Below are 24,575 nucleotides of genomic sequence, written 5' to 3' on the forward strand. Positions count from 1 at the left end.
CGACGAAGCCGCGATGACGTCACTCCCGCGCATGCGCACGGGAGTCGCGCCTCGCAGCTCCGCCGCTGTCATACGGCGAGGCCGCGATGACGTCACTCCCGCGCATGCGCACGGGAGTCGACAAATTTGGCAAATCCATTCTTGGACTTGCCGCATTTAGTGCGCATGCGCGCCGCTGTCTACGGCGCATGCGCCGTAGACAGCGGTGCCCATTTTCGGGCAAATATCTCCTAAACCATATAGGTTTAGGAGATATTACTTGGACCTACAGGTAAGCCTTAATCTAGGCTTACCTGTAGGTCAAAGTTGTTTGGAAGGGTTTACTTCCATTTTAAATAGGGGCTCATGGACTGTATAGTTTGGATAGATTATAGCATATGCACTTTGGGAAAGATATCATTTGTGTATGTGTAGTATATTATTTCTCACACGGTTACAGCACAATTTTTTGTAGAGCTGCTTTTTTATTTTATTTAAAGTTTGGTTATTGTGCAATACTAGCAAGCACACTGAGGCAGCAGCTGCGGTTTATATAGGGTAAAACACGTCAGTTTTTTGGGAGCGCAGGTAATACATAGTCACAAACACCTTCCATAGACTTATGATTGTGGGTGAACCTGTTTTCCCTATGGCAAACCAAATCTGAAATGCTTTGTATAAGACCAAAATTATAGTAAGCTGAACAAAAAAAAAAAAAGTGATCCACTAAAAATGCGGTTTAATACAGAATGACGTTTGTTAAAACTAATTTTATTCACATATCTCAACAACAAGTAAAAAAAAAACAAAAAAAAAAAAAACATTCATTTGAAAACAAGGGAGGAAACTATAGCCCAAAACAGCTTTACGCAAGTAGGAATAAATTACTATAATTTTTGGATATACCGGAGCTATAAATCAACAATTCTGGATGGAAAACAGTATGATTTGTGAGTCACCTCTCTTTATGCAAAAATTGAGAGACAAACTCCTTGCCGAAACCAAAAAACGATGGGCATATAACTGACTTCTCTTTGAGGCCGGGTTCACACCGTTGCGATGCGGGAACGCCGCGAATCCGCGGCGTTTTCCCGCATCGCATTACTCCCGCCGGCAGTTCACACTGCCCTATGCGGACGGCTGGGAGTGTCAATAATATGTTAATGACACCCCCAGATCCGTCCGCATATCGCAGTGCGATCTGCCGACTCGCACAGGAATCGGATCGCATGGTGTGAACCCCCATGCGATCAGATTCTGTTGCGGACCAAAAAAAGGGTCCCGTGCGAGTTTGCTGCGGGAGCGATGCGAATTCAGCCATACTATCTGTATGGCTGTACTCGCATCGCTACGGAGATCGGATGTGATTTGCGGTGCGAATCACATCCGGATCTCCCCCCGCAGCAGTGTGAACCCAGCCTTAAAAAGAATACGTATTGAACATGTCATCCCTTTTTTACGTAAATATATTTCTAAAGGTGCTATTGACATTAAAAATTAACAGCCCATGCATTCCATACATACAAAGAAACCAAAATAAATATGTTCAGAAATTAAGTTATGTGTAATAAAATGGAATGAGATAGGGAAAAAGTATTGAACACGCTAACTGAAATGTATTTAATACTTGGTACAAAATCCTTTGTTGGTAATGACAGCTTCAAGACGGCTACTGTATTGAAAAACTTGAGATCTTGAACCTTGTGTGGGCCTCTTCTACAAAATCTGACCGTTCTTTCCATAGATTTTCTATTGGATTCAAGTCAGGTAATTGGCCGAGCCATTCTAGAAGCTTTATTTGCTTTCTTTGAAACCAATTGGCTTTGTGTTTGGGATTATCGTCTAGCTGAAATGTCCACCCTCGTTTCATCTTCATCATCCTGGTAGATTGCAGCAGATTTTTATCAATAAAGTTTTGGTAGATTTTTTCCATTCATCCTTCCGTCAATGATATGAAGTTTGTCAGTACTGTATGCTGAAAATCAGCCCCACATCATGATAATCCCACTTCCAAACTTCACTGTTGTCATGGGGCAGTGCGACCGGTGGTAATTTCCATTGGGAGGGCAGCAAACAGTAACCCCCCCCCAGTCGGTCGGCGGGTCTGGTGCACTTACCCCATCAGCACTTCTCCCAGGGTCTCGGCGGCGCGGCTTTCCCTCCCCCTGCTCTCCAGTCTCCACAAGCGACGGCTCTGGTGGCCAATTGGGAGTCTTCTATTTTCGGTCAATCAGAAAACAGGTCTCAGACCTACTTCTGATGGAGCCTCAGTCTTACAACAGCAAATTATCATTCGCTGTTGTAACACCTGGGTGGGCTCATAGCGAAATTCTCTGCGCCATGAGCCCACATATTTTGAAGTCTATGGCTCTAATCAGGTACTTCAAAAATACACAGCTGCAATTCAGGTGCTCAGCATCCTGAAAGGGGCTGGACGCCTGAATAGGGGGTGGCAGCAGCGGCCGTGGATAGATTCATGAATCTATCAATTAGTCATACAGGGGGTGGCATGGAGAGAGGGGGCTGCGCCCAGGCACCGCTAATGGTTGGACCGTCACTGGTATGGGGGTATTTTTGGGGTGATGAGTAGTGCCATGACCTGTAAACATGGTGTGTAATATGGCATTCAAAGAGCTAAATTTTGGCCTCATCTGACTAGACTATACTCTCCCAGTATTTCACAGGCTTGTCTAAATGTAGTGCAGTAATATTTAAATGAGCTTCAACATGCTTTTTCTTCAGCAGTGGGGTCTTGCTTGGTGAGCGTGCATACAGGCCATGGCGATTGATTGCTTTTCCTTTTTGTTTTCAAACAATTGTACCTGCTAATTCCAGGTCTTTCTGAAGCTCTTCACAAGTTGTCATTGGCTCTTGGACAACTCTTCGGATAATTATTTTCACTCCTCTGTCAGAAATCCTGCGAGTAGCACCTGGTCGTGGCCAGTTTATGGTGAAATTATGTTCTTTCCACTTCCAGATAATGGCCCCAAAAGTGCTCACTTGAACATTCAAAAGTTTAGAAATCTTCTGTAACCAATGCAATCAGTATGTTTTGCAACAATAAGGTTGCAAAGGTCTTGAGCGAGCGCTTTGCTTTTATCCATCATGAGATGTTTCTTGTGTGACCCCTTGGTAATGAGACACCTTTTTATAGGCCATCAATTGAGACTGAACCAGCCGATATAAATTTGAACTGGCAATGGGCAGGATTCCTTACTAATTACTGATAGATTTCAGCTGGTGTCTTGGCTTTCCATGGCTTTTTGCATCTCCCTTCCTTCATGTGTTAATCTTTTCCTGTGTCACTCTATTACACATAACTTAATTTCTGAACCTCTCTGTTTTGGTTTCTTTGTATGTATAGATTGCATGGGTTGTTACCGACATGTGTGTTCAATACTTATTTCACCTGCAATGTGTGTGTATATATATATATATATATATATATATATATATATGGGACGGAGCCGAAAAACACGCTACTGCGCATGCATGAACCAGCCACGGCCATCTTGGTTTTGGGGAAATTGACCACACGTGTGATTCAAATAGTTTTTACTACTTCTACCCATTGCAAGCGCATTCACTCTTATTAAATACTGCTTAACTTACACTTCAGAGAGTGTTTTTTTTTTTCTTCAGCAGAATGTTGGTTTCAGAATTTTACTCTCATCTGAGCACATTAAAGCACCTTGAAGATTCTGAGACCACACGGAAAAGGTGTTATGGTCAGATGAGACCATAAAATGTAATTATTTGGGCTCAACACCAAACAATATGTCTGGTGGAAATCCAATATAGCTCACCATCCACATAACACCCTTCCTACAGTAAAACATGGAGGTGGTAATATCCGATTATGGGGGTGTTTCTCTGCAGCAGGGACTGGAGCACTTGTCAGAATAGATGGAAAAATAGATGCATAGGGCAAAATTCCATCAAATTCTTCAGAAAGTTGTCAATGGGAAGAAGGTTTACCTTCCAATATGACAATGACCCAAAGCACACAGCAAAAATGGCCACACAGTGGTTGAAGAAGAAAAGGGTGAATGTTCTTGCGTGGCCTAGTCAGAGCCCAGACTTAAACCTCATTGGAAATCTGTGAAATGACTTGAAGACTGCAGTCCACAAACGGTCACCATCAAATTTAACAGAACTTGAGCAGTTCTGCATAGAAGAGAGCGGGCAAATATTGCAAAGTCTAGACGTTCAAAGTTAGTAGAGACATATCCCAACAGATTAAAAGGTTGTAATTAAAGCAAAAGGTAGTTCAACAAAATACTGACATATGGGGGGGGGGGGGGGGGGGTGAATCCTTTTTCAAACTCTGTAATTTTGTTCTTTAATTTCTTTATTTTTTTTCTGACATGTTCAAGTTATATCACTTGGATGTTATAAGTTGCACTAGTAAATACCGCTGGATAAAACAAAAACTGTGTTTGTCTTTATTTCAGGCAAAATGTGATTATTTTAATTAATTTTAATTTTGATTATGTTCTATACCCACTGTATAGATATACCTGTATATTGTCTTAGATAAGTACTGTATCAGAGCACTTCATTCACTGGAAGGTCCTTACAGCCACTGCACTAAAATAGATCTGCATTACTCAGAGGAGGGATATATCCCCTCTCCACCTACTTGAAATAAAATCATAGCAGTCAGAAGTTATACTCAAGCTATGGATAAACCTTCTGGCATTGGGACGATTAAAAAAACAAGTATAATCTGTAAACTGAGTGTCATCGATACACTCTGTATTTAATGTTTGTTAGAGATTTAATCAATAAAATATATTTTTTTCACATATTAAGTACACTAAACATCATGAGTTTGCTGTTGTACTTGATACAAATCTGTTCGATGTGCAAGGCCTACTAGAACTTACCTTAAAAATAAGTTCAGGGGTTTTCTCAGCCACCTCTTCTATGTCCACTCCTCCCTGAGGGCTGCCAACCAGCACAGGTCCATTGCAAGCCCGGTCCATCAATATTGCAAAATAGGTTTCCCTGGATATGTCTAGAGCTTCCGCTACCATAACCTGAAAACAAGTTAGAAGAAATAGTCTGAAAATACGATTCTCACAATGAAGTATTGAGGCCTAAGCAGCCAATCACAAGGTATAGGGGCATGTAGGTCTATGCAACCTCTTGCGACCATCTTTTAAAAATTCACTATATGATTTTTAAGGCACATTGGGCTACTATGAAAGTAATATTATGGTATAAAAGGACAAGAAAAGTTCCTACTGTAAAAAAAAAAAAAAAAAAAAAAAAAAAAAAAAAAAAAAAAAAAAAAAAAACTTACCTTGGCCTACTAAATAAAATGTCTTTGCTTTAAAGTAATGCTTACCTTTTCAAAAACAGCCCTACTACACATAAATAGGAGGGAAGAATGGGAGAATATTGCCAAAGGTGATATTCGGTTAGAGCCAACCACTCTTTTATACAGGTAACAAGCTGAGATTAGGAGCACTCCCTTTAAAGCGGAGTTCCATTGGTTTTTGAGTTTATTGAAAGTCAACAGCTACAAAAAGTATAGCTGCTGACTTAATAAACAGCCACTCACCTGTCCCACGGTCCAGCAATGCGGCCACCGGAAGCCTCCGTTCTCTCCCCTCCTCTTCGTGGTGCCAACATTGTGAGTGTGGGTGCCTGGCCGTGACAGTTTATGACTTTACAGCCGGGCGCACACTCAGCATGCGTGAGCTGTGTTCCGTCAATGGCCAGGCGATGTTCTTGGACCTGTCACATGTCCCAGAACTTTGCCGGGAGGGAGGGGCCGCATAGCAATCGCCTAGGTGGTCAGAAGTTGGAAGGAGGAAGTGGGACTCCAAACCAGGTACCCAGCACCCCCCCAAAAAATGACATGCCAATCGTAGCATGTCAGGGGGCAAGGAGTACTGTGGGGAAGGAAAGTATTCAGACCCCCTTACATTTTTCACTCTTTGTTATATTGAAGCCCTTTGCTAAAATCATTTAAGTTCATTTTCTTTCCTCATTAATGTACACACAGCACCCCATATTGACAGAAAAACACAGAATTGTTGAAATTTTTGCAGATTTATTAAAAAAGAAAAACTGAAATATCCCCACTGTACTTTAAGCGGAAGTTCAATTTTTGGGTGGAACTCTGCTTTAAGAGAGTGCTCCTAATCTCAGCTCATTACCTGTATAGAAGACACCTGGGAGCCAGAAATCTTGCTGATTTATAGGGGATCAAATACTTATTTCACTCATTAAAATGCAAATCAATTTATAACTTTTCTGAAATGCGTTTTTCCGGATTTTTTTTGTTATTCTGTTTTTTAACTTTAAATGTAAATGTTACATTATGAAAGACTGTAGTCCCGACATTTCTGTATCTGCTTCCCTGGAAACAAGTAGGGCACTCCATTACATTTTTAGAGCTACAAAGCATCAAGTTTTTCTTTTTGAGATCCAAACATTTAAGTACGGAGCCTCTGAAACATGCTAAATTTTATCCTAATGAAGTGACGTTTCTCTGTGTTCTATATTAAGGCGCAGAGGTGTAGTTAAACACAGAGGATAATGAGGCTGGTTTTACCATCACTTGACGACTTTTGTTTTCCCTATTTTAAAAGAAATAGCTTTCCTACAGTAGCGGGGACATGGACACCTGCCAAAAGCCAAGAGAGAGGCTCATTAATTGCCTGGGTCTTGCAATTCACTGAAGTATTTTGTGCTCTGAAAAAATGGTGGTGGTGATCGGTTTGGCAGTCGTCAGACTGCATTTTACTTTTACTGAAAAAAAAAAAAAAAGCATAATTAAAGTAGATCAAGAGCAATACCATTAAAAGATGCTTAAAACTAAATATACCACCAAAAACAGATGCTTGGTTTTCTGTGCAAGACACAGCAGGCCTTATTTATCAAAGCATCTTTTTAAAACTTGGCATACTGTTAAATACCATAGCTACTTCAACATATCTGAGCAAATGATTCAAAACTGCAAGTATAACCTCTCACCTTTTTTTCTTTGTCCTGCTCTCGCAGGACTTTGCATAGAGTTAAAATAAATAAAACATTTCTGGCATCCCATTAGATATGTAAGCTTCCGAGGTCACTTCATGATTTGCTAGCAGGGTTAAGCAAACAGCAGGCACATCCTGAAGTGAACCAGACGAAGGAAAAAATAAAAATAAAAATAATCCCTTTAAAGCGGAGTTCCACTGGTTTTTGAGTTTATTGAAAGTCAACAGCTACAAAAAGTATAGCTGCTGACTTAATAAACAGCCACTCACCTGTCCCACGGTCCAGCAATGCGGCCGCCCGAAGCCTAGGTGGTGCCCCCACAGGCACCACCTATATACTTTAATTCAACTGATTTTTGGACTTTGGATAAAGGTCATTCAGTACAATGGACCTAAATTTATGGCACAATTGGCCTTTTTCTTCTCTTAATATCTAGTTTTTGGTTGGGCATACACCTTTCTGGGCTCTGGAATTTGAGGGTAGCACCATATCTACCTATACCTTCTCCATTATTCTACTCCAACCAGTCTGGCTGGAAATATCTGGTAGAGGCAGCCCCCCTTCATCTGTATAAACATATATTACCCATAGCGCAATCCTACCTTCTTTTGTTTATTAAGGAAGCAGTGAATCCATACAAAAACTAAGGGTGCAGCTCAAGGCTCTGATAGGTCCTTTTCCGCCATTAACCACTGGGAGCATAGGAAGGAAAGAGCTCATCTTGGCTCTGTGAATATCAATAAGGAAAAATGAAAGTCCCAGGTGCTGCACATCACACAAAGCCCTGTATGAGAAGAGCAGCATCAGCCCAGACTCCATCCAGGCCATTCTCTTCGACACGTTTCGCCCCACCCACAGGGCTTAGTCATGGAGATCAGGAAGCACTGAATGGTTTACATGACAGCCAGGTAACTAGTATTTTCCAAACGAATGGCCAGCAATGGCAACCTTAAAAGGTTTCCTTTCAGGTTAGGCAGGACAATTTAACAACCACCCCAGACAAAAAAAATAAAAAAAATAAAAAATTTACCCCCATGTTTCTAATCTGTGCTTTCAAAAAGAAAAAAAAAAGCTTCTTAAACTTAAAATTACTTCCTCTTTAATCCTTCGACTTGCCAATGCCTCTTTCCAGTGGTGGATACAGGGGCATGCTAGCTGCTTTCCACTGTTCAGCATCACTGCAGTAGGATTAGTATGCCAACCAAAGGCTTCAGCCAACTTCAAAGTTGGCTGACGTCTTTGGTCGGTACACTAATCCTCTTGCAGTGATGCTGGATGCACCACCAATCGGCTTCTTTCTGAAAACTGGCCTAGCTCTTAGGAGAACGCTTGGATAATGTGACTGGTTGGCATTAGAAGTTGTTTGCAGTGTCTAAGTACTACATGCATTCATGTTGCAGTGCCTGAATTTCTGGTGAAATACTCTATTATCTGGAGTGGATGTGATTAACTGCTGGTGATCAGAAGGCCTACATGGTGGTTCTTAGAATACTGGCATCCTTGGAGTTTTCCTATGTAAAACGGTCACAGCTCCTCTGGATTGAGATTATTGGATTGAGACTCCATTTGGATGTCTATTCAGCGAGTTTGACCTCTCTGTAAAGCCCCATACACACAATCAAAAATTCTGCCAGCAAAAGTCGGATGTGAGCTTTTGATCAGAAATTCCAAACGTGTCTCTATTTTTCGGTCGGAAAAAGTTCCGATTGGAAATTCTGATCGTCTGTACAAATTCTAATGCGCAAGATTCCCACGCATGCTCGGAAGCATTGAACTTCATTTTCTCGGCTCGTCATAGTGTTGTACGTCACTGCGTCCTTGACGGTCGAAAGTTCAGAGAACTCGTGTGACCGTGTGTATGCAAGCCAAGCTTGAGCGGAATTCCGTCAGAAAAACCATCCAAATTTTTTTCTGATGGAAAATCCGCTTGTGTGTATGGGGCATTACATGAGGGTCCACTCTGTCCACTAAGGGGAACTACTTGATCACTGTGTTGGTGTGTGGTTCCATCTGTCAAACCGAGGCTGGTGCTGGCACACCATCTCTTCCGGCTGTTTTCAAAGGACCTTTTTCTCCCGTTATACAGATTTACATCAAGCACTGCATGTTACCTATATATAATTTCTAAATGTTTCCTGTTAGCTGCAAATTTTGGACCATTCTGATCTACTCTTCCAGCTAATATTAAAGTGATACTAAACAAACGCTGTATAATTTACATTATCTCTTCTCCTTCTGTATGTGGATGATAGCACTGTAATTAAAGTACCTTTTTTATAATCTATATACAGCTGTCACATGACCCAGATCTTTCCCAGCCTTTCTGCAGGGAAACATAAGCAGGAGAAGCTTCTAGTCCTCTGCTGCTGCTCACATGTTCAGAGGAAAAAAAAAAAGTATATAGAGTAAAAATAAATATCAATAAACTGTTTTAAATCATAATATAAATATATATTTGAAATCAAATCTATTATTTTTTAACAATTACATGTTGTGGGCGGATTTCTGCCTGTGTCTTAAAACAACAGGGAGATGAATCCTCCATCAATCTACATGTAATAACCCACCCCCATTGTGCTTAGCTTGTTCACGGGCATGGAGGAGGAGGAGGGAGGGAGGGAGAGGGCTGTCATTTACCACTGTGTATACGCCCACATGTGTGACTTTATAAATCAGATGAGCTGCTCACATATATAATATGGATGAAATGCTCAGCACAGAAACTCACCAAAAACTGAGCATTTGCAGAAGCTGCCAACACAGGTCTGCAAAATCCCCAACTGCATTGGGGACGTGATCAAAAGGGGAGATAGAGAACAGTAGGATCAACCAGGATTTTTGCATAATACAGAAAATGAATCCCATAGTGTCTGAGGGAGAATGACACCATGTAATATACCATCTATTGATAGTTTTTTTATGATGTGGGTTTAGTGACACACTTGCCCCTCTTGTTTCACCATACATTCCTACTGTCCAATATTGATGGGCTTATTGGAATGAGTTAGAGAGACGAACTTCCATACAAGGATGTTTTAAAAATCACAATAGCCTGGCGTTTGAGCGTAAAGGTGAGGACCTGGAGATTACTGAATGTTTATGAGAACTTTAGGTGCCAGCATTTTATAATTTCCCAGCCCACATAATTATTTTGCTCATTGACAGACACCAAACACGTTTGCCTTAATTCTTACGCCTCCACATAACACACACTGTTTTCCCAAAGGACTGTTTTCAGGGTTTTGTAAATCTGGAGTTTCACTTAACATGTTGCAAAAATGAAAGTGGGTTGAGTCAGGTTTACACCACAACCTACCTTGTGAACTTTGACACCGCCCTCTGCAGTTTGTTTTGTTGTGAGCTTATAGCCAATCATCTGTTTCGTGAGAGTTCCCACCTTCTCGGGACTGTAAGACAATTAGAACACACACATTAAGACTTCCAAACAAATCTAGAAAAAAAAAATTATTTTAAAAAGATGAATGCCATAGGTCTTGGATCTACATGACATGGTGGGGCAGCCACATTAAATGAGCGACCAGAAAGACATTCTAATACTCTCTGCTCTCATGAAAAATGTACAGACTTTACTGGATGTCCTGCTCTCACAAACAAGGATTGTCCCATGGATGTGAGCGCCTTTAGTTGGCATCAGCAGCTAAGCTAGAGAAGCCCACACAGCAAGCTGGCAACACTGATGCTAATCTAGAAGCAGAAGCATGACATTTTCAGCCTGCAAAAGGAAGTTTTGCTACTGGCAGAATTTCCAAATAAACTTTGTGACACATCACCATAAAATCATTTTTATCTAGGCGTCTAAGGCTTTATGAACACTGACAGCTGCTAAACTTTAGGAGCTTTTGGCGTTTTTTTGCCAAAGCTCCAGAAACTCCATGTACACATAGGCTTTTAGCAGAGTTTAGGAGCTGCCATGGAAGAATTGGGTTCAAGGTACTAAAATTTTGAAAGCAGGAAAATGCAAAACATGGCGGTAAAATTGCGTCAAAACCGCAGATTGCGTTTTTGTCGCGTTTTGTGTTTTCCTGCGGCAAACTAATGTATATGTATCCTTCGTCAAAGCAGAGTATACCCCCTCCTACTATAAATATGTTTCATTTCAGTAGCAGATCAGTACCGATAGCACACTCATTTTGTTGGGTGTGTCCTGCATCTCTCAGTGGACTCCATTAAGTACAAAATCTTTTCTTTCTCATGCATTCAGGCACACAGGAAGAGGCGATTCAGTTCGCATTGTGCGCTATACAAGTATTTCATTCATTCATTAACCTTGAGGACATTTAAAAGCAGTCCAAGTGAGGTAGACAATCCTCAGAATAATCACCGAAAGACTTAAAGCAACAATAGAAAACTGGTATTTGCATGCAACTCAAACAGCCATCTGAAGGACTTTACACCTAAAGTTGGCATCATATGAGGCAGAAACATCCACCAGGAAAACTTAAGAGTACCTGTCAGCAAAGACGAGATGGAAATTTTGCAAAATTTGTGAAACAGTTGCCTGAGGCCCAAGAAGAACTCATAGCCCTAGTAACGTGAGCTTTAACCGGAAAGGGGGGGATCCGATTCTAGAGATCATAAGCTTTAACAATGGTCTCTATGAGCCATCTGGAAATGGTAGAACAAGAAGCTGGGGTGCCCTTCTGGGGGTCATGCGGAAGGACAAAAAGTGAATCAGGTCTTCCTGAAAGCAGCAGTGGCTGAAAGGTAGACATGCACAACTTGGACCATATGCTTAGCTAGGATGCAGACAGTGGAGGGAAACCAAAGTGGAGCAAAACCAATTGACAAATTAAAATCATGTAGAGGGAAATAACAATATCTTTAAGGTGAAAGGCAGAGATTACTCGAAGTAAGAAAGAAGTCCTGGTGCTCAACACTTCCTTGCCCTTTTACAAGATCAAAAAGAGTTTTTTTTTTTTGCAAAATAAAACCAACAGTTGAGACACCTGACTGGCAGAGGCGATGGCTACACAAAAAGCAACTTTATGGTGACTGTAGAGAGAAGGGAATGCCTCTAATTGGCTCAAATGGTGGCTTCTGCAGCATAGAGAAAAGCAGGTTCAAATCACACGGGGATACAAAAAAAGGATGAAGAGAACTACATGGGAGACCTTCTGCACAAAGGCCTCAATCAAAGCTAGAGAGACAAATGTTCTTTGAAACAAATTGGAAAGAGCAGTGACCAGACCCATTAATGATTTTGGGGAGCCCGACACAGGCCTAGACCCAACTGCAAGGAGGAGAGGATTCGTCCCATATAGAGGCTCCTAGGGTTAAAGCCTCTAGGCTCATAGAAAGTGAAGTAAGTCCTCCATGGCAGATTATAGATCTTGCAGGAAAGTGGACTTCCTATCCTTGAGCATTATAGGATTCACAAACTCAGGGATGCCACTGTACCTTAAAAAACAGTCTTCAACAGCCATGCTGTTAAAGTCAAAGTCAGAGACAAAGGAGGAGGATGGCCAATCAGCCCCTGGGAAAGCAGATCTGAACTGTCTGCCAAGGCCCACGGTGCTTCTGCCAGAAGTCTTACCAGGTTGATATACCAAATCCCCCCTAGGCAAATCTTAAGCAATAAGGATCATCAGAATGCTATCAATCCTGATCATGTGCAGCAGGCAAGGAAGAAGCTTTAGGGAAGAAAGAGGATTGATATGGGTGTACAGATCCCACAGAGCTACCAAAGCATGCATGAATGCCTGCACCAGGATACAAATCTGTCTAGTTTTAGGTTGAGCCTGAAGGACAGGAGGTCAAACATCTGGGGTTCCCCACCTGGAACACATCCAGGCATAAAGACAACTCTCTAAGGTCCAAATGCTGCCGACTGAGGAAGTCTACCTGCCAATTGTACATGGCTGACTAGGCTGGAACATGAAGTTCTGCCCAGGGCAGAATCTGTTCTACTTGTCACAGCAAGACATCTGTATTTTTCTTGATTATTGTATGCCACCTGCATGGAGTTGTCCTACTAAATTTGTATCTGATGGTCCTCCAAAAGGTTGGTCCCAACCTGAAAGGAATGATGGAAGGAATAGCCTACGGTATGCAGTATCCATTGATGCATGCATTCATGAAAGCCACATTAGGTGCATATATGTATTAGACATATATGCTGAATGTGTGGAGTGTCTATTACCGTGCTAACATATGAACAGACAAACTCGGTATTCTAAGGGGACATATAGGGCATGTAATCATTGTATTATTTTGTATATACTGTCTTGGGACATGTTAGCCGTTGATGGGATCCAATATACTGCATGCTACACTTTCTGTAAAAAGACTGAGGTTGTCTGAAGCTCCTTGAGGAAGTTGCAGTCTACATCTACTTCCCCTTCCTATCATTTTAAGCATACACTATATGACACCATGGAGGACTGAAGAAGTTTGATGCATTTCTTTGTAACAGAAGAGTGGGAAGTTGCTTCCTTGACACTGCATGTCAAAAGAGAGCGTAGAGCTGGAATGCTCACCATTCTACCCAGAGAATGACATCAACACTCACACCATTAATCGCTTCCACAACAAGGCTAAAAGGTAATGGGGAATAATGGAGCCCAGCAAACAACAAAAATTGATTAGGAGATATTTGCCAAAAGACAAGGGGACAGTGGTGACTTCGCTGGCTCCTGTGTCAGGTATGCGATGCATAGTAGTCCATTATGCTTTACCTTTGCAGGGAATCAAAGGGTTTACTTCCTCTTTAAATGCATTCTATGTCGCACTCAAGCAGACCTGCCTCGATTATGGTCATTTACCCTTCACATTTTTGCTACAAAGAAAAAAGTTTTGAGCCAGGAAATTATGCTGCTGTTGATTGCACTATATTTTATTTTGCTTTTTTTGGACACTAAAATTGCTGATATTTGAAAAAGGCAGAATTTTATAAACATGTATTTTTCAAACTGCTTAATATAAGCAGTGGAAGTAAATTTTTGATGATATAGAATGACAGCAATTTCTTGTAGAGCAATGATTAAGATATACTTAAAGTCAAAAAAATTCAATGTCACGACCAAAAAAACAGGAAACATTTAATAGAAATGATATAAATGCGGCTGCAATAAAAATAAATAAAGTACACGTAAAGACCATGTATATTACTTGACAACTGAAAATTAGTGGTTGTCAAGCTAAAGGGAAGTATGAAATGAAAACCTTCTAAAAGTTAAATTGAAATACCATGTTGGTCTTGAGAAAACATTTTAAAGTTTGCAAAATTTACGAAAAAAAAAATGTTCAATTTTCTACCCTGTCATTGGCAAGTGCTTTATACATATTGGGATTGATTGACTAAAATAGTAAAGTATGCTTACTTTGCAAAGCCAATTTTGACTTCGTTTAGTAAATGAGGTAAAGGAAAGTGAAATTTCACTTTGCGAAGAATACCCAATCATATGCAAGGTTAAAGTTGAATTCTTGGATCAGCAAATGTTATCTAAATACAAGGAGGTATAAATATTCTTACTTGGGTCTAAGTGCCCAAAACTAGGCAGTGAGACCCAAGAAACAATATGCATACCTCCTTGTATTTAGCGGTATGTGGATTTCTTGCAGATCTGTGCAGTAATCTAGCCTGAAACTTTGGCTTTGTGCAGAAGCTTCCTGTAATAAAGACCAGTCACTGCTACGCTCTTTCCTTGTGCAGGGTGACCAGTCTCGTCTCCTCCACTTCCTCTAGTCTTCTTTAGATAGACTGTAGTAGAGGGACCCGCTAGGCCCATCCCACATTTCAGACTATGTACAGCGCCACTACTAGAATACTGCAGTCACTGAGCAGAAAATGATATCACCTGTGATGTATTTCAGTTATCTTGCAAACCTGGCCTGTTAGTGGGCCATGAGGACAGGGTTGATGACCACTGCTCTATAGTGTGTACTTATCTCAAAGCCAGAGCACTTAGGGGGGTTGATTTACTAAAACTGGAGAGGGAAAACTCTAGTACAGCTCTGCATAGAAATCAATCAGCTTCCAGATTTTATTGTCAAAGCTTAACTGAACAAGCCAACATTAAAAGATTAGCTACCATGCACAGTTCCACCAAATTCTGAGTGCACCAATTTTAGTAAATGTCCCCTTAAAGAGGGATTTCACTGAAAAAAAAAATATTAAAAGTCAGCAGCTATAAATACAACAGCTGCTGACATTTAATAAATGGACACTCACCTGTCCCAGGGTTCAGCGATGTCGGCCGCTGAGGCCGATCGATCGCTCAGCTCTCGGCTGCTGCCGCCGCCATTCTAGGTGAGGGAATTAGGAAGTGAAATGTTGCGGCTTCACTTCCCGGTTCCCTACTGCACATGCACGAGTCACACAGCGCAATAGGAATGGTCCGCGCTGTCTCTGGGACCCGTGTGTCCCAGCAGACAGCGTGCCGGGACAGGAAACAGCATAGACTCCCGTGGAAGTCTATGCCCGGAAGTGGGTCCCCCCTGAAAGGTGCCAACTGTGACACCGAAGGGGGGGAGGGTTTCGATGAGCGGAAGTTCCACTTTAGGGTGGAACCCCGCTTTAAGGGTCTTTTTTTTTGTCTGCTGCATCATTCTTCTGCTATCTGCATGAATTACTTCTGACAAGTTTATATGATACCAAGAGAAAAAAGGTGATATGGGAGAAAGCGCCACCACACAACCTGTGATTGACAGCCTCAGTTTTGTTTCTGTGTGAAAGGGGGGGGGGGCTTCGGCTCCCCTTCCCCTTGCTTTTCAGAGCTGAGGGATCCTGTGTGAATCAGCACTTTGAATGGATGTAAAGGACAGACAACTGCAGATAAACAGATACAACATATGTAGGAGGATTATTTTAATCTCTGTGTATCATCATCTAAGGCCAGTTACTTCACTGGGTATAGCTAATGGTTTACAACCACTTTAATGGTCTTTGATTAATCTTGGTTTGACACATCTAAGGTACTCAAACATAAGATGGAAAATACAAATCACTGCATCGTGGTTCTGTAGGGTGACCATGGTATTAAATATCTACAACAACCCTGAACATTTTCATGATTGTTTCCTGTGAAGATATCCACAGCACCAACCTTATCTCTAAGAAATAACTGCAACTGGTTGGCAAAGTATCTTTTTCCCCAAGATCAGCTGGTCAGGGGTATTTATAGGTTTGATGCAGACATGTGATCAGGGGCAGACTGACCATTCAGCCACTTGGGCACTGCCCACTAGGGGGCCCCATCAGGGTTGCCAGCCTCAGTAAAACCAGGGACAGTATGTAAAAATCTGTGTTTTTTTTACATCTGTCTCTGAAATATTCCTAACTGACATCCTTTTGGTCTAAAAACCCTGAGATTATAGTTGCCCCACCTCTCCAGTACCTTCTCAGCCAATAGAAACATGTCTGTGTATACTGTGTGTACATGTATACTGTGTGATTGTATACTGTGTGATTGTATACTTTGTGGCCCCATAATCTCGGATTGCCTGGGGGCCCCATAATCTCCTATTGCCCAGGGGCCCCATGAGTTGTCAGTCCGCCCCTGCATGTGATTCATTAACCAAATTAACCACCACTCAGATTTAACTTCTACGTAGGCAAGTAGGGTTTGAGCGGCACTGCAGTCCATTTTTTTTTTAAATACCTACAGGCTCCATTGCTAAAAGCAGAATACAGGTAATACAAATAAAAGAGGTACATATTCTGCTTTGCTAGAATCATAAATCTGTTTACTAATTTGGGATCTTGGTAGTAAGGTTATAAAATAACACAGAATAAGTCAAAGCGGTTATAAACTTACTCTTTTGTTAAATGGACTCCACCTTTAAGGCCGCTGTCGAAGACTCCTTTACCTCTTCCTCCAGCCAAGATTTGTGCTTTCAGAACAATTTCTCGAGCCTCTGTAAATAACACAGTGGTTAAACAGTACACTTGATCAACTACAGTTATTTAAACTGTAAAAACATTTAAAATACAATTAAAGTAGAACTAGAGGACATTTTTGGTTTTGCATTTCTGATACAGTCAGGGAGGGTTATAACCCTCATCAGATTTTTTTTTTTCCATCACGTGTGTCCCATTTTGGAGATTTTCATTTCATGTCCTGTGCCATAGACAAACAGGAAGTGAGAGGAAGTACCTGCAAATTACGGGAAAACTCCTGCCCCCACCCCGCCCCCCAGGTCATCAGAACTAGTGTCCCCATTGGAAAAGATTTCCTCTCCATTACTTTTCTGGGGACAACCCAAAACGTATGATTTTTTTTACTTTCAATGAGAACGGTAAACTGGACAAACAGAGGGAGAATGTCCTTCACGAAGGCACAGACAGCAGTAAAAGCTTGCTAATAGGGATGAGCTCAGGCGTGTTTGCATGGAACACGTGCAGAGCCCGCCAGGAAGTCGGCACAGCGCTGAGCTAATCAAAGGCAGTGAGACATTGCCCTGATGTGCGGCTGCAGAGATCGGGCAATGTCTCACTGCCTGTGATTAGCTCAGCGCAGCGCTAACTTCCCATGTTCCATGCGAATACGCCTGAGCTCATCCCTTTTTGCTAATCGGAGGCCCATAATCGCATTTGGGAACTGTGGCATAAGGAAGACCCATCTTGAGGTCCCCCCAACCTCCCAGTCACTGGATTATTATGAATGTGGTAAAGGTCCATTATCTTTTTACTGTTCTCTTTCCTTCCCCATTTTTTTTTAGCTCACTTTGGGCACTTTCCTTTGTATCATCTTTTTCCTATTAGTGATACCTTGCACTACGATGCTCCAGTTTCTCTACAGTCATAGCAGGGAGCCTCTTTATATAAATCGTTTATATGTATTTTGAGATGCCTATAATGCTGGCCCCTGTTGAGACACTGTTAATGGCCTAGACCTTATTGTTACAGTTATTCAGTATGTTTCTCAAGGTGCTATGATTGCTACGTGTTCACTGCAAGTATGGCGTCTGTATCCTCTAATTTCTTCTTGTAAGTGAAGATTTTTATAAAAAATGGTATTAAAAAAACCTTGCTAATCCCTCTCCATTCTATCCAAAAAAACTTAAAAAAAATAAAAAAAAAGAAGTTTTGCCTTGAGTTATACTTTAAAACAATAAAAATAAAATGAAAGGGCCAAGCCACAAAAAGTGATAATTTAGTCATAGGTAGGAGGTTGGTGGGTCGACTCAAGTCAGCCCCTGGCTTCTTTTGGGTCTTTGAGATTCTAGTGTTCCTTTCCACATCTCCTGTTAAGTTCTGTATAATATAATAATATAAAATGCATTAAAGAAATCTAGCAGGGAGAGTGGGAACGCCTGACAATAGCAAATAAACTGCCAGGTGTCAAAACATCAGTTTTGGGTGTTCTGTCCCTTGAAAGTTAAACTGTCAAGTCTGGATAATGAATATTTAAGCATACGATGAAAACTTAGAGAACCAGCTGTCAGTGAAAAACATATGTCAAAAATAATCAAGGAGATTAATTTAAGTACACGCAGCTAAATTAACGAAAAAAAAAAATGAAAAAAAACTTGACTTTTCATGAAAAAGTTATCACCGTGTATCATCAGATAAACTTTTTGATCAGTGTATGAATGCCAAGTAATGTGTAACTGGTAATTGCAACACTTCCAGATGTTCCGTCAGATATGGTGACCCGTCCGAATTGGTAACGAAGTGCCGTTCCATCGCCGTCCATCTTGCTACACCTCACACTCCTCCACAGTAACGATGCACCGAGAAGGGGGCAAGCGGACATCTTATTACACCCACCGGAATTTTTCATTTTACAGTTATTAACAGTAAACGGAACTCATAAGGTGAAATACAGTATTTGGAAATCCGATGGACTGTTTAGATGTTGAATTTTAAAAGCAGCGGCTTTAATAATTCAACATGTAAACAGTCCGATGGATTTCCAAATACTGTATTTCGCCATATAAACTCAGTTTCCCATTAAAAATAACTGAGAGATGCAAAACACCAGTGGGTGCAACAAGACGTCCACTTGCCCCATTCTCGGTGTATCGTTACTGTGGAGGAGTGCAGAGTGTAGAAAAATGGTGGCAACGGAAAGTCACTTCCATTACCAATTCTGACGGGTAGCCTAATCTGATGGAACACAGGCATTTATTATCTCTTAGGCCGCGTACACACGGGCGGACTGTTCGCCCAACCTTGTCCGCTGAACAGTGTTTGGGCGGACAGTGCGCTCGTGTGTGGGCTTTCAGCGGACAGGTTCAGCGGACAGTTTGACGGACAAAGTCTTTCGGAAATTCCGAAAAACTGTCTGCTGAAACTGTGTTTGAGCGAACAGTCCGCCCGTGTGTAGGCTACTTTCGAAATGAGCAAACTGTTCCCGCTCGGAGGGAAGTCTGCTCATTTCGAGCGCGTGTGAAGGTAGGCGGGGCCCGCGACGGAGACGTCGCGGGCTCCGCCGCCTGGAATGGGCTTAAAGGGGAACCCCAACGCCGAAAAAAATCGGCGTGGGGGTTCCCCCAAAGTCCACAACAGACCCTTGTCCGAGCACGCTACCCGGCCGGCCAGGAAAGGGGGCGAGCGAGCGCGCCCCCCCTCCTGAGCCGTACCAGGCCGCGTGCCCTCAACATGGGGGGGGTGCCTTGGGGAAGGGGGGGCCGCGCGGCCCCCCCACCCCAAAGCACCTTGTCCCCATGTTGATGAGGACAAGGGCCTCTTCCCGACAACCCTGGCCGTTGGTTGTCGGGGTCTGCGGGGGGCTTATCGGAATCCGGGAGCCCCCTTTAAGAAGGGGGCCCCCGGATACCGGCCCCCCACCCTATGTGAATGAGTATGGGGTACAATGTACCCCTACCCATTCACCTGTGAAATAAAGTACAAAAAAAAACACAACACAGAGAAAAAATATTTTATTGCACAGCTCCGGGGGTCTTCCGTCTTCAGGGGTCTTCTCGCCGGACTCCTCCGCTATCTTCGTGTAGCTCTTTTACTAGCGGAGGAGCCCGGCTTTCTTCCTCCCCGCCGCCGGCCTCTTCTCCCGACTTCGGGGGTCTTGTCCCCCTCTTCGGTTCTTCTGCCGGGCCACCGCGCCTTCTTATAGCTCTTTTACAGGCGGTGGCCGGTCTTCTGTCGCCGCTGCCTTCCGTTCTTCTGTCGCCGCCTTCGGTTCTTCTGCCGGGCCACCGCGCCTTCTTGTAGCTCTTTTACAGGCGGTGGCCCGGTCTTCTGTCGCCGCTGTCGCCGTCGCCGCCTTCCGTTCTTCTTCTTCTTCTTGTTCTTCTTCTTCTTCCCCAGGAGATGTTGACACGTCGCTCTCTCCGGCCGGAATGCCAGAGCCGCGCTGTGCGGTCACTTATATAGTGACAATGGGGCGGTGTCACATGGTATATGTCACATGGGTTGGTCACATGGGTTGATGTCACATGGGGACTATGACATCGTAAGGGGGCGGGGTCACCATGTGACCAACCCATGTGACATATACCATGTGACACCGCCCCATTGTCACTATATAAGTGACCGCACAGCGCGGCTCTGGCATTCTGGCCGGAGAGCGACGTGTCAACATCTCCTGGGGAAGAAGAAGAAGAACAAGAAGAAGAAGAACGGAAGGCGGCGACAGCGACAGCGACAGCGGCGACAGAAGACCGGGCCACCACCTGTAAAAGAGCTACAAGAAGGCGCGGTGGCCCGGCAGAAGAACCGAAGGCGGCGACAGAAGAACGGAAGGCAGCGGCGACAGAAGACCGGGCCACCGCCTGTAAAAGAGCTATAAGAAGGCGCGGTGGCCCGGCAGAAGAACCGAAGAGGGGGACAAGACCCCCGAAGTCGGGAGAAGAGGCCGGCGGCGGGGAGGAAGAAAGCCGGGCTCCTCCGCTAGTAAAAGAGCTACACGAAGATAGCGGAGGAGTCTGGCGAGAAGACCCCCGAAGACGGAAGACCCCCGGAGCTGTGCAATAAAATATTTTTTCTCTGTGTTGTGTTTTTTTTTGTACTTTATTTCACAGGTGAATGGGTAGGGGTACATTGTACCCCATACTCATTCACATAGGGTGGGGGGCCGGTATCCGGAGGCCCCCTTCTTAAAGGGGGCTCCCGGATTCCGATAAGCCCCCCGCCCGCAGACCCCGACAACCAACGGCCAGGGTTGTCGGGAAGAGGCCCTTGTCCTCATCAACATGGGGACAAGGTGCTTTGGGGTGGGGGGGCCGCGCGGCCCCCCCTTCCCCAAGGCACCCCCCCATGTTGAGGGCACGCGGCCTGGTACGGCTCAGGAGGGGGGCGCGCTCGCTCGCCCCCCTTTCCTGGCCGGCCGGGTAGCGTGCTCGGACAAGGGTCTGTTGTGGACTTTGGGGGAACCCCCACGCCGATTTTTTTCGGCGTTGGGGTTCCCCTTTAAGTCCATTCCAGGCGGCGGAGCCCGCGACGTCTCCTTCGCGGGCCCCGCCTACCTGTACACGCGCTCGAAATGGGCGGATTTGCCTCCGCCTTACGTGGGCGAGTCCGTTCATTTCAAAAGTTGAGCGAACTGTTTGGCAAACAGTTCGCTGAAACAGTCCGCTCAAAAAGTGCAGTGTGTGGCCATGTCCGTCCATGCTAATTTTGAGCGGACTGTTTGCCGAAACTGTTTGACAAACAAAGTTGGGCGAACAGTCCGCCCGTGTGTACGCGGCCTCAGGCCCCATGCACACTGGATGTTTTTTTCCCCCTTCCATGGATGCTTTTGCTGCAGGGGAGAAAAATACAGCTCAAAAAAAAAAAAAAAAAAAAAAAAAAAGGCACCTAAAGCTGCATTTTGCATGCGTGTTAATGTGCATTTGGTGTTAATGCATTCTACCAGCCAGGAATCGCATGATCATACCTAAAACACATCTAGCATTAACGTGTGTTGATGTGCATTAGGCTTTTTTCTGCCCAAAGGTTCCTCTTCTGAGTGCACGCGTCATTTATTTAGTCTCCAAATTCTCATGCCTCTATATGCCTGTAAATGCTTAGGACAACTGCATGGACAACTGGCTAACATAGAGGGGCGTTTAGAGGCAGAAAAATAAAGTCAAACCGTTATATAACCAGAGTTTTTTTTTTCAAATATAATTTTATTGAGTTTTCATAACAGATATACAAAGACAGTTCCCAACAGTTGGGCCCACACGCGGGATTTTCATATGTTTTGTCACAGCAGCACACAGAAATATGCATATATCTTCCCCAGAGGATCAAGCGTTACCAGGTCAGCCGACCAGGAAGCAATGGCTCATAAGTACTACTCATATACTGCCTAAAGACCATAGTATATAGCCCAGCCTAGTATATCACTTTCCTCTCCGAGTATTGTCTGCTATCGAGATTCGGTAGCCTGCGGGTCCAACCACAAGGAGAAAAAAAAAAGCATGAGAAAAGAGAGAGCAAAAGACAAGGGTGGGAAATGGTGGAGGGGGGGGGGGGGGGGGGGTAGCAGGGCAGAGAGACTAAGGGCAAAGAAGGGATGGGAAACGGCCACAGACATGACAGTCAGGACTCAGCTATCCTGCGTTTCAGCTTGTCTTTCATCGTTCCTAAATGCGGAGGCTTGTTCCCATAAGGGACCTGCCTTCCAGCGAGTATTTAAATAAATTCCAATGGGTCCAGGTTTTTTGATATACCTCCCTTCTGTTATTCGCAGTCATAATCAGATCTTCCATCCTATTAATCTCCTCAACTTTTCGCAACCAGGTTGCTATAGTTGGTGGATGCCGTTGTTTCCAAAGCAAAGGGATACAGGATTTGGCAGCATTCACCAAATGGCGGAGAACGGCTTTTTTGTAGGTTTTGACGGGCATGGCAGAGACATGCAGCAGGAAAAAAGCTGGGTCGTCTGGGATTAAGAGCTCCGTAAATTTTTGCGATATCTCGTGGACTGCTGTCCAGAAGGGAGTCAGTCTAGGGCACTCCCAGAAAATGTGTAAGATCGTCCCTATGCCCGACCCACACCTCCAGCATCTATCCGATTTCTCAGGAAAAATAGAGCGAAGTCTGCTGGGTGTCAGGTACCACCTCGTCAAAACCTTATAATTAAGTTCCTGAGTCTTGGTACAGATTGAGGATTTGAGGGATAAATGAATCATATTCCGTATTTGAACGGCAGAAAATGTGCGCTGCAAGTCTGTTTCCCACTTTCTTATATTGGGTAGTTCCGGTTGGTCCGGGGGTGTGTCAAGTAGGCTATACGTCTTGGATAGTACTCGTGGGAGGGGTTCTATTTCCGAGCAGTATTCCTCAAAAGTAGTAAGGCGTCTCGTGTATGCCATTGGCGTCTTAAGTGTTTGCAGGAAATGGTGTAGCTGCAAGGCCGGCCAGAATGTGAGATGAAAACGCCCTAGGGGGTCAGTGAGTTCAGCTATGGTAGGCCATCTATCTCCCATCACAAACTTAGCAGCGATGATGCTCCCAGAGTCCCGCAGAGTCTGGAAAGACGTTGGCGGCAGGCCCGGGCGAAAACCAGGGTTCCCCAGAATGGGGGTCAGAGGAGACGACCTGGTTGTTTGCTTCGAAGTGTGGCTTTTGTGCATTGCGTCAGGGTATTACCGATCAAGGGGTGTGACTTAAGGGCGGGCGTTGTGTGTCTTCCCAGCACCACAAAGCTCCAGTCAGTGGAATGGGCGACTGCTCCTGCTCTATCTGCATATAACCAGAGTTTTAAATGTCTAATGTGTATGAGGCCTAACAAAGATCACCGAACTCCCCCGAGAGTGGGAGAGGAGACTGAAAGAAAAATGCTTCTCCTTCCTGCAGCAGACTGATGACATCATCTTAGCCTAGGCTCTTTGAAAAAAAAAAAGATTTTGTTGCATATTAAATCATATCATTTTAGCAGACGTAAAGTTATTGAAAAGTCCCCTTTAGGCATGGCCTTTTCCTTCCAAGCCTGCCCATTGGTTAGGCAATTTTCAATTTTAAGACCCGGATAGGACTGATAGGATTGCAAAAAAGGATAACCTTGGCCTATAATTTCAGCTGTTCCGGTAGCACTGGATCATTTTGCGGTAAAGTAGTTACTGAAGGGAACATCTGCTTACAATTTTTTTGTCTTCATTATTTTCTCAGTTTGAACTTCCAATGTTTGTGACAAGTTTACTTTTAGCAAAGCTCTGTAGTCACCCACGCATCTCACATACAAAGCTAGAGGGAATATACCCCTAGGGATCTCAAGCGGAAAGCATTGTTGTTGCTTCCTTTACAGTTAAAGGCTAATCATTTAGTTCTACAAGATAACTAAATAAAAAATAAAAAACTGGTTGTTTATAACAACCGCTAATCAATTAGGTAATGATTAGGCTGGATTCACACCTATGCAGTTTTAGTGCTTTATGCATTTTGCACTACAGAATGTGTTCCATAGGAAACTATGTTAAATGGACTGTAGTGCAAATCTGCAAAATGCAAAAAGCACTAAAACGGCATAGGTGTGAATCCAACCTTAGGCCACATCCTTTAAAAGTACCTACTGTACTGTAATAAAGAAGAAAAAACAGACTGCTGAAAAACATTTTAAATCCTCTTAATTTTTCTGCATTTAGTGTTCATCATGTGTCCACGGGTGCCAGTATTCAGAATGACTTAAAGGGAAGCTACAGTCTCCCCCAAAAAATTTTAATAGGACACTTACCTGTCCAGAGATCCAGCA

The 24,575-nt window shown here is 43.4% G+C and overlaps 1 protein-coding gene across 1 annotated transcript in view; it reads right to left on the bottom strand.

Moving 5' to 3' along the window:
* The window catches only part of SUCLG2 (succinate-CoA ligase GDP-forming subunit beta), a 326,616-nt gene that overhangs the window by 232,342 nt on the left and 69,699 nt on the right, over positions 1–24,575 (bottom strand). Inside the window, exons 3-5 of the mRNA XM_077451973.1 lie at positions 16,752–16,851; positions 10,292–10,382; positions 4,869–5,021 (exon numbers count right to left, since the gene is read on the bottom strand). Of these exons, the coding sequence (XP_077308099.1) occupies positions 4,869–5,021; positions 10,292–10,382; positions 16,752–16,851 (344 nt within the window). The remainder of the gene's footprint in view (positions 1–4,868; positions 5,022–10,291; positions 10,383–16,751; positions 16,852–24,575) is intronic.

Source organism: Lithobates pipiens, unplaced genomic scaffold (assembly GCF_037356315.1).
Source record: "Lithobates pipiens isolate NorthernLeopardFrog02 unplaced genomic scaffold, aLitPip1_a1.2 Scaffold_23, whole genome shotgun sequence".
Taxonomy (NCBI): Eukaryota; Metazoa; Chordata; class Amphibia; order Anura; family Ranidae; genus Lithobates; species Lithobates pipiens.